Source organism: Antedon mediterranea, chromosome 1 (genome assembly GCF_964355755.1).
Source record: "Antedon mediterranea chromosome 1, ecAntMedi1.1, whole genome shotgun sequence".
NCBI lineage: Eukaryota > Metazoa > Echinodermata > Crinoidea > Comatulida > Antedonidae > Antedon > Antedon mediterranea.
Window position 1 is genome coordinate 14,228,761 of NC_092670.1, and position 11,802 is coordinate 14,240,562.

The window sequence follows — 11,802 nt, forward strand, 5'->3', positions numbered from 1 at the left end:
GGCGACAAACTGATAATTACTATCGTCATAATCCATAATCATCAAAGAAATAAGTTTCTCTTCAGCAGCATTGAGGACGGGAGTTGAACCCGCGACCTCCTAATCAATAATAATAAAATCTTTATTTTAAAACGTTCAAACAACAAAATGTGTTCTTCCACGAGGCCGTATAAAAGAAATAAAACTACAATATCACAATAATTTATCAAACAATTGAAATATAACGTACAAAATGAAATAAATCATATAACGAAAATGAAGAATCCGGATATATAACCAGATTTCGCACAATCAGACCTATTCTATTATATGATTATAAAATCGGTCATTGACATTTAGGATATTCACGTAACTATTTTCCGGAAATAATATAGATAAGACATCTGATTTCTACTTGATGTATTGCTCACTCAGTAATTTTTTATGATTTATATTAAAATTAGATTTCTTTATAATTAATAATTTAAAACATTTTATTTCAATTAAACATAAATTATTATTAGTATAAAATGTTGTTTTTTTAATTGTTTTTATCTTATGATATTGATAAACTGAGACCATACATTTTAATAGGCGTTTTACATGGGGCATTCATGGTGGTAGGTACGTCGTACACATATCTTTAAAAAGTGGGCGTGTATTAGTCACATGATGGTTTGTGTGCGTCACATGTTTTGTTATCAGAAATCACCTGATCCAATCGCCTTGTCGATCGGGATCGTCAAAAGGTTTTTACGTTCATTGATGATATGATATTTTTGTGTTGATATTATGAAACGATATTGTCACATCGAAACTTGAAGTACTGTACTTGCTTGAAGTATTTGATTTGTAAGTAAAGATATCAGATATTTATGTGCTATAAACTTTACAGGTTACTTACAACCTAACTAATTAATTAGCCGGAATGTAGGCCTAGGCCTAGGCCTACTAGGCCTAGCTAGCCTAGGCCTAGTGCTTGACTGTGTACTGACTATGTTATGTGTGAGAGAGTGAAGGTTGTGTATGGGATGTGTCCAGAATAACCTGAATATTGAATGTGCCTTTATTTTCATTTTAGTTTAACATGTACAGGGCCGGGCTCGACAGGCTGGTCATGGACAGGCTTATATTATAACTTAAGTTATATTATAGACGTACAATATAGAGCTTTTAGTTTTAGGTAGGCCTAACTAAACTAGGCCTATTATATAGGCCTACTCTACCCTATATACTACTCTAGCTAGGCTATACATACTGTAGTGCCTCTAGGCCTTAGCCAATAATTAAAATTATTAATATTATGTATATAGTATTTTACTCATGTCATGGTATTAACTATTATTACCGGAGCAATATAACCACGATGAAACAAAATAATACAGAAAATACAAAAAATTCTTAACCAGAATATTATTAAAAAATCATTTTATACTGGCATTTATTTACAGTAATTTGTGCCATTCCGTAAGCTTTCGGTTTGCAACGACCGACGACCTACCTAGGTCAGGTCAATCGATGTGTCAAATGTCATTTTATTCAATAATGACGCAAAATAGGGAAGCACCCAATTCTAAATTACATCTGTCATCACCTGGACCTAGAAACCATCAAAACTGTGTCGGGGTGGGGATTAAGGAAACAATCCCAATATTCCTGGATGCACTCACTCAATTGACATGACGTAGTTTGGTTGTCGGTCGTTGCAAATTGTACTAACAATGTCTTTTATGAGAATCAAACTTGCACTACATGTTAGCGTTTACAGCAACCGATATAATTATCACATTCGTAAGTTTTTCTATTGAGCTACGTCAAGAATTTGTTTCCACTGGTCCATAGCATTGCCGTAGACAAGTACTTGATTTAGTAACTCAATAATAACAATCATGGTCTCAAAATATGCTCTACATTTTTTTTTTTATTTACAGCACCAAGGGAAACATGACAGCCAGAGATTTGCTATAAAATGCCTAGAATCATCACACATTTACCAATTCCCATCCTTTTTATACTTTCAGAAAATAAAGAATATATCTACAGACCTGAAGTCATGAAAACCTGTATTTTTTTACTGATTTTATCTACGTATTCCGTAGTAGGAAAACCATTACATTTCAACTCATACGATTTATCAGCTGGAAAATTTAAATCATGGGGACTTAGTCTGAAAACTCTGGACTGTTTTGCGTGCAGGGTTGCCGTGAAGGAGATTGATGACCTCATCAAAACAAACGCTACTAAAGACGATGTTGCAAAGTTGGCAACAGATATTTGTGATTTACTTCAAATCGAGACTGATCGCGTTTGCGAGTACATTGTCAGAGAATTTGAGGTACGGTATACGTCTTGTTTTGTTAATTCATAAACACCCTTGGAATGGCCCAAAATGTAATAATTTTAGACAATTATTACATTTTTAAACTATTATTAGACTTGTTAGTTGTTTTTTATGTTGTATTCCTTTATGGTCATTTTCAAGTATAGGTATTGTACATACAGTATGACACGCCATGTATCCAAAAATATTTTCTTTAAAGCTCAGATACAGGCATGAATTTTAAATATAATACTGGTTAATTGTACATAAATCAAATATTTGTAACAAAAATCAAGACGAAAAACATGAATTTCCTTTAATATGGTCAAATACAACATTTGGAAAAATTCTTCTATAAAAACCAGGAAGACCTTTTTTCAGTAGTTAGATAGTTTAACCTAATGTAATAACATGTCTGGTGACTCCCTAGAAGGTGAAAAAAGATGGTGGATATACGGTGGATAATTTTTGCTATTAATAGCATGAAAATAAAAATCTGAAGTTGAATAAAAATATCATAATGTAAAATTCAAGTTATTTTACCTATATTTAGTCATCTGATAACATTTTTTATAACACCGTTTATTTTTCATAGCTTTTTAAAATGCCTCTCTATTTACAAAATTTGTGTACAAAAGAATAGGGATTTTACTGTGTAATTTGAACTATCCCCCCACTGATAAGAAAGTGCTTATTTTCAACAAGATGTAACAGAAATAAAATCCCCAAAATTATGAAACATAGGGGAAACTATAGATCGATAATTATTGGGTGATCAATAGAAATTTTTTGCCCGCACCTGGCCTTTAACAATTGCTGTCTACAACCTAAACTAGTGTATACTTCTTAGCATACATTTTCCTATTCTTGCACCTCATAGACACATAAACACCAACTATTTACCCGACCCATTCAAGTCTAATATAGTAAAACTCATTTTTTAATTTCAGCCTGAAATATTTGGAGTGGCCGTAGGTGCTGTTATTTCACCAGATGAGTTGTGTACGCGGTTGCTGGGAGTGACCTGTGGTGACCCTTCAGATCCTGGTAGTCCTTGGAACGTGACGTTTCCCAATATTCCCAAGCCTACACCAACCCCTCCAAAACCACCAAAGGTAAATATACTATTTAGAATGCGATTGATTGATTTATTCATTAAAATCACAGAACATGAAACAATGACAAAATTAGACAATGAACAATCCATAATATTTTTAAAATAAAATGTGAAAAATCGGGAGAACGCAAACACAACCAAAGATGCTACCGATAAAGGTCTTCAAGCAGATCAAACAAATAATAATAAAATTATTAAAAGTCAGTGTGACAGTTACCTTTGATCGTACTACTACAATACTGTATTACAGTTACTGCAGTATCGATATAGTTTCTGTAGTACTGTACAGTATTATTGCAGTTTCTATAGAAAATTAATTTCAGAAATCTTTTCCTTTCAATTCACAAAATATATTTTATGGGTTGTTTTATCATAGATTAGTTTCATTTTTTATATCCAATTGAACTCTGATCTAATTACTTAATTATTTAATTACGAGATAAAACTGGAATGTGTTATATATTATTAATATTTCTTGTTTCTAGGCTGGCTCTCCTACACTGCGTATTTTACATTTGACAGATCTGCACTATGATCGACGCTATAAGGTGGGGTCAAATGCAGAGTGCGGAGAACCTTTGTGTTGCCGTGACAATGACGGACCACCAGGTACAACTTGTTTGATGCATAATTTAAAAAACTTTAAACATTTTTAATGTATATTATTTATCCAAATTAAATCTTATCATGTTCAGGAATTTATGTTTGAATAAAATGTAGTCAATTTTTTGCTAATCATTTCATTTTCAGCTAAGGGAGTGGCTGGAGCAGGAGCATGGGGTGATTATCGGTATTGTGACAGCCCTAAGTGGCTCATCATCAACTTGCTTGAGCATCTATCATCCACTGAAAAGGTAACTTATCTAAGCTGAATTACACAAATTCAGAAGTCATAGATTTTATTTTTAGGCATATTTCTAAAGAATGGCAACCGTTCATTTGACCACTAATAAGTAGCATGTGCTTACATGACTACACATACTATACAAGATGATGTATATAAACAAAAGTACTTTCTGTTTTTTTAGCGTGTGCAAAAAAATGATGATGTCATATCACTACCAATGGGCACATCACATCCATATTTAGGAACTTCACACTTTTTTTGTCAAACTAGTTTGATAGTGTAGACAGAGCTTTAAACAGGATTTGAATCTAGGACTGGCTGTCAAAATACAGTATATCTCCACTTCAATGAATTCATTTTTTCCTCTCTTTATTTTTTTATATAGTTTGATGCAATTTACATGACAGGGGATCTTCCAGCCCACAATGTTTGGAATCAAACTAGAGACGATGAATTAGAAATCCTCAATGAAGTGACAGACATGCTTCTAAAGTATTTCCCAAATACCAAGATATTCCCAGCTATTGGCAACCATGAAAGTGCCCCAGTTAATAGGTATACATTTAGTAACAACACAAGAATATGTTGAGTTATTCAAAACTGCAAACAAAGTTGTATTTTTGGCAACCAAACAATCTCATTATCAATTGCCAAGCCTACAAAATCTGACTTGGCTGAGTGGCATATAATGTGTACCCGATTCTCAGTGCACACACGTCAATTTACACAGTGTCATAGAAAAATTACATAATACAGCATCACATGTTATATCAGTAATGTATATGTAATTTAATAGATTTAAGGGTTAGGTTATGGTTTGTAACATTGATACTAGGCCATACATGTGATGCTGTATTACAGAGTTTTCCTATAATACTCTAGGGAAATCTAGATTCAGTAAACCGATTATCTTGTTTAATGTGACACCACTAAATCTACCGTATAAAATAAATGCTTAGCTAATTTCTTTTTTCCAGCTTCCCACCACCATATGTGAAGGGTAAGAATTCTATCGACTGGCTGTATACTGCATTTGGTAAAGCCTGGATTGACACAGCCCATTGGCTTCCTGAAGACACTAGGGCTACAATAAAACAGTAAGGCTCCTACAACTTGCTTTATATTAATTGACATTTATATAACATTCCCTAGACTTTTTCATGCTTATACAGTAGTGTCATACCTCTTCTGATTACAATGTGTCAACCTCAGTGTAGAGTATACCAACATGTTGATCAAAAACATGCTATTTAATCATTCCTAGCACATTCGTGTCACAATTCATAGTTTATATATACTGTATCTCACTCGCACTAACAGAAGATGCCTTATGTCAACATCATTGTTGCTTGATGACAAAGAATACACATAGTGGATCAAATATGTATTCAGCGTGTTGGCTTACTATTAACTAAATTGCAAATATTACAATGTTCCGACATCAATACAGTGACATAACGTAGAGACCAAAGGCTCCTGGTTTCGTAAACCTAAGTGGCCCTGCAACCATGGAGGCCTCGGGCATTTTCAGCCTTTTTTCAACATATTTTAATGCCTGTTTTTTCCTCGGGCACTGCTCAGAGGCCCCATAAGCTTAGGGGCCCCTGGGTTTAGCCAGTGAGCGCTCATAGCCGTTACGTCACTGCATCAATTGCCAATGTACTGGGCCATCATAGATTATTCAACACATGAAGCCAATGTCTCTAATACTTTTTTTTTAGGGGAGGATATTATGCAACAGAATTTTTCCCAGATCTTCTAATTGTTTCTCTAAACATGAATATGTGCAACAACCAAAACTGGTTAGTATACTACAATATTCTTTTTGATTTTATTTTGTGCTAAAAAAATATTTTTTATTTTTTTATTTTATTTCATCATCACCCTACAGTGACCAAACGTCACCATTAACAGGGTTGAAAGTCGTAAAATATAACATATTATATACAAGCAAAAATCAAAAGATAACAAGACAACATTTAAATATTACTGACATTAGACAAAACCTTGTGACGGAAACAAGCAAGGGAATCAAAAAAAATATCAACAGATCCATCAATTTTACATAGTGAGTGGTATAACTTAGGCAAACGATTAACAAAACCATTTTTAGTAATATTTACCCTCCCTCCTGATATAGAAAATAAAGCAGGATTACGCAATTGATATTGTGGAACAGAAATAGGAAAGTACACTTCAAAATTACCATGGAAAATTGAGTTCACAGCCTTAAAAAGAAAAATTAAATCAAATAACTTACGCCTACCCGCTAAATTAATAAGAACATCTTTGCTAATAGAACCAAATTTACGCACATAAAATCGACAAAACTTGTTCTGAACACTTTGTTCAACAATACCAACAGTACAAACAGTATAATATGTAGTTTTTAACTTCTTTATTAATTGTTTAATTTAAGTGCAGGTGGCATTTAAGATCTTCTTTTCTTGTGTGAATTTTTATGTTTAATTTAAATTCAAGTGGCTGTTTAGAACTTCCTTTTAATATTTTACTTTACAATTTTAGTTTTGTTAAGAACTTCCTTATGTTTTCCATTAATTTAAATGCAGATGGCTTTTAAGAACTTCCTTATGTTTTCCAGTAATTTACTGTTTTTTTAAAACTGAAGTACAAGTAAATACTATATCAAGATCGTGTATGCGTGATCTTTGTGTTAAAAAGACGCTAATATGTAAGCTACATAGGCCTACTGTACACTCTAAAAATTATTCATGACATGAAACTTTTGCAAATTTCAATCAATCGCTAAATTCACCAAAGTTTAATGTCCGCGGAAGTTTCTTTTTCTTTTTTCGTTTTACAGTATATGCAGGTGGTTTTTAAGAACTTCCTTCTTATGTTTTTACCTTAATTTAAATACAGGTGGTTGTTAATAAATGAGACTGACCCGGCAGGTGAATTGCAATGGTTGATATCAACACTACAGAAGGCTGAAGATAAGAATCAAAAGGTACACATTCTAGGACATATAGCTCCAGGTAGCGGGGATTGCTTGAAATGGTGGAGCTGGAACTATTATCAGATTGTCAACAGGTATGTATCATATTATAATATCTCTATGATTAGGCCTAGCTTATTTTCTCTGTACATACAAATTTCTTTCTGAAGAATTTCTAGCACACCATTGTTTAGTATCCTTTTCTAAAGCTCTGTCTACACTATCAATCTTTCTGTGACAAACAAATGTGACGTGCCCATATTTGGACATGATGATGTCATATCACTACCATATTTGGGTACATCACAATTTTTTGATAGTGTAGACAGAGCTTAAGAACAGTTTCAACAACAGTTCTAAACAATTTCTAGGACACCATTGTTTAGTATCCTTTTCTAAGAACAATTGAATTGCCTAATGAGGTGATTATGTCACAGTTCAACACTGTGACCTCTGACCTTTTATTATTATTTTTTTTTCCCTTAAGATATGAAAGCACTATTACGGGTCAATACTTTGGACACACTCACATCCAGAGTCTGGAGGTGATGTACGATTTAACAAACAAATCACGACCAATCAATGTTGTGCATATGCCAGGCAGTGTCACCACGTACAAACATCTTAACCCGGGCTACAGGATATGCGAGATGGACGGACACTACAATGGTTCATCCTATGTATGTAACTTTCCCAAAATTTCTAATTTATACTTCGTAGTATAGAACCATAACAATATGTCGACTTTTTGTTGAGGTTTCTAGTTTTGAGTGTCTGTGCCCATATTTCACTTTGAATTTCACTTATATCAAGGAATCTTTTGTGTTTCTCTTGGCATATATCTGAATTATGAATATGGCCATTAGTCTGCTTTTCTGACAGGTAAATATATACAATATGTCCAGACGATTTTTAAAAACTCATGTGGTCTCATGGCAGGGTATCTTCACGTCAAACAGGGTCCGAGTTCAAATCTGAGCAACTCTATATTACAACTGTGTCCACACACATTACAAATTGTGGTTTATTTTTCTTTTAGATGATGTTGGACTATAACAACACTATTCTAAACCTCACAGAAGCAAATCTAACAAACAAGCCAGTTTGGCAATTTGCATATAATCCAAAGGTATGTCACATGCATTTCATTGTTCATCTAAGTTCAAAGATCGGATAAATGAACATCTGGTCACATGATATTTCTGATGATGCATTTCTTTGGCATGGAATCAAAATGTATTAAAGGCCAAAGGCCGGATTTACGACCCAAATACATGACCATTTCGGTAAGATCACATAATCTATTGCAAGGTTATATTTGCATACAATATAAAGTAAAGTCACATGATCACTAAAACAAAATAACAAAGAAAAAAAAGGCTTTTAGCATGTTTACAATATTGAATATAAGTTGCATACAAGAAACAATAATACCTCTTGATATTGTCGTCATCAGACAAATTATTGCAAATCAAAGGTTCAATGAAAACAATATCAAGTAGGCTAATTCATATGAATGACATATACATTATAAAGTTCTGTACACTATCAAACTAGTTTGACCAAAAGCGTGTGATGTGCCAAAATATGGTAATGATATAGCATCACTGTGTCAATATATGCACATGTCGTATTCATGATATAACAGATCCAATTGTAATACGTGTGTATATTGACATAGTGTAGGTCTATATTTGCTATGTTAACAGGAAACTTGAATACTATTTCGTATGTAATTTGTTTAACTTTTTTTAGACTGAATATGGAATGAAAAACTTGTTTCCAGAAGACTGGAATGATTTCGTCCAAAGAATGAAGACTGACCGTCCTTTATTTGACAGATTTAGAAAGTATGTTTTCATATTATAGGCATGAGTTTAGGATAGTGGGGGTGGGTTGGGGGGTGGGTGTGAAGTACTACTACTACACCTCACTTGATGAATTGTTTTTCACTTCTTTATTCTATCAATATCAACCTACCCCGAAATCATTTCAACAATTAACAATAGCGATATGTCGTCTTAGGTGAGGGAATAATTTATTGGTTTTGTGTTTTGCAGAAATATGTTCAAATCACATGTGACAGGTACATGTGACGAATCCTGCAGAAAAGGTCAGATATGTTCACTGGAATCAGGTCGTTCAAATGACGATACATTTTGTAAAGATGCAGACGTTGATTTATATAAAGCAGTCACCTTATGTTAATACATTTACTGTATAAATACATTTTATTAAGAGAGATGATAAAATTGGCCACAAAACTACTGCCATCGTTCTGTTACAGTTACTGCAGTGAATCTTTTACAGTTACTGCAGTGAATCTGTTACATTTACTACAGTGAATATGTACAGTTACTGCAGCTACTGAGTAAATCTGCTTCAGTGATTCTGTTTATTCCTGATACTGTATATAGTGTAAAAATACTTCAATGGATTACTGCAGTACAATGGATTGCAAAAAAACCAAATTAGTTTGTAACCAACCAGTTATGATCACAATTTTTTTTAAATAGCACTATCAGTTTCTTGTCCAATGGACAGGCACCATCTAATTAGTGAATATGATAACCTCTCTGCAACCTGAAGTGTAAAAATACATTTTTCGCACTAATTTTCCCTCCTAACATAGCCGAATGAGGAATTAAAAGGTGCTCCATCTCAAAAGGGGCATGTTGTTGTCATGCGATCTGGGAGGAGATAGTAACAAATTTTGGGTTAGTGCTATTATAATATATAGGGTATATTTTCAATATTATTTTTATTTTCAAATATTTTGCTAACTTCAGGGATAATTTTTAATTCAATTTGAGGAATTTTTGTTATTTCTCTAACATAGTTAATTTTCATTAGGTAAAATTTATGTGTACATATTTCAATAGGTTTGCTAATTTGAAAAATATTAATAGAATATATAAAATAATTATTAATAAATATGCAAGGACCACAATTTAATTAATTTTCACTTATGTACTGAAAGTACATACAGTATCATGACAATGTTAATTTTCACAAAGATAGGTAGTGTCACAAAAGATACCTAAGTTACCAATTTTTACATGATATGAACATTTAATTTACCTGAATAAAGGTATAGTTTAATGTGACATGTATGTACATGAAAGGACTTATAATAAATTAATGACATATGCGGTAATGATATGGTATGGCGATCATGTATGTAAAACTATAGGTTTCAATTAACAATGCACAGTATGGTCCTTTGCGCGCACAGACCACCCCCTTTTTTGTTTATCAACTCGCATTAGATCATTGATTCTTAGAGAGTTGTTAAAATATGACGAACTGTATAGGTAGTTTTTAGCAAAACTGCCAAACGCACAAAAACTGATAACCAATGATAAACATTTTAAGAGTTTTGTATGTTATATTTTAATGAATATTAAGAGTTTAATTGCCGTCAGTTTTGTGATGTGTATGTATGTGTATATCCTCTTAAAAATTTTATTCATGAAAATATGCAATATTTTATGTTTGAAAATTTATGTTACATTTTGATGTTTTGAATCATCTACCAGAGTTGATTGGTATACTTGTAACACATACTTTATTCAATTTATGTAATATATCTATTATATAGTGTTTATAAATAGGTATTCCTAACATATATATGATCATGGAAAATGGAGAAATATAAATTTCACATGATATATGAATATTCAGTGTATTTATCAGCAAAATTCAATGCAGTTGAAATAAATCTTTATTTGGATTTGAATTTAAATCATTTGTTTTTTTTTAATTGGCATCGGACTGTACCATTTTCGCCTCGATGTAGTGAATTTTCTTAGACACACATTAATTCAAGAATTAAGAGTGCAATTTCCAGAGTCTTATGATTGTTGTTTATTTTACATGTAGCAGTACAATTTTATATCAAATAGGTCTAGCTAGATGTATTGTCCCTTTGACTAATCCCAAAAAAATAAAAGATTTCGAAAAAAGGTGGGTCATTTTGAAGTATCATAATAGTTATTAACTATCATCAAAAATTTGTCGAAAAAAAAATCATTTAACTAAAATACAGACATTTTTTTGTTTAAAAAATAACTTTGACTTCCAGTCAAAGTTTTCCATCAAAACATATCCCATAATGAAACGCGCTTGTTTCGCTACTCTGTATGCATATTTCATAAAACTTCTTTACGATCTGTGTGAAAATACCTTCTCAACTGTGACGAGTTGTAAATAATCCTAATTAGCATATGCAATATGCGTACTCGTGGTTTGAAATCTTTGTTTACTTTCGCTTGCGACAATTTTCCAGACGAAATGTTATCAAACTAATTTACTTGTTATTTACGTAAACTTGTTGTTTTGGCTCAAATTTTCGACTTAAAGTGAATAACTTTAATATTACTTTGATATGGCCAATTTAAATTTAGAATATTTTGACCATCATTTTTTTGTGTTTCAAGGGACAATACATCTTTAAGTTGTTTTTCTTTTCTGTATGATTTCCTGCATTATTCTGTTCGAAACTAACATCCCCACCATCATCCAGGAAAAAAAGAAAATAATATTGCACTCCCAAAAAAGATAGGCATCTAGAAAAGTAC

At 32.5% G+C, this 11,802-nt stretch overlaps 1 protein-coding gene across 1 annotated transcript; it reads left to right on the forward strand.

The window, feature by feature from the left end:
• Positions 1–706: 706 nt before the first annotated feature.
• Positions 707–11,139, forward strand: LOC140057729 (sphingomyelin phosphodiesterase-like). The gene is made up of 13 exons (XM_072103454.1): positions 707–831; positions 2,001–2,314; positions 3,250–3,414; positions 3,902–4,025; positions 4,167–4,270; positions 4,649–4,818; positions 5,241–5,360; positions 5,985–6,065; positions 7,147–7,317; positions 7,710–7,902; positions 8,262–8,351; positions 8,978–9,072; positions 9,283–11,139. The coding sequence occupies exons 2-13, from the start codon at positions 2,033–2,035 to the stop codon at positions 9,428–9,430; spliced, it is 1,743 nt and encodes a 580-aa protein (XP_071959555.1). The 5' UTR covers positions 707–831; positions 2,001–2,032; the 3' UTR covers positions 9,431–11,139.
• The last annotated feature ends 663 nt before the right edge of the window (positions 11,140–11,802 follow it).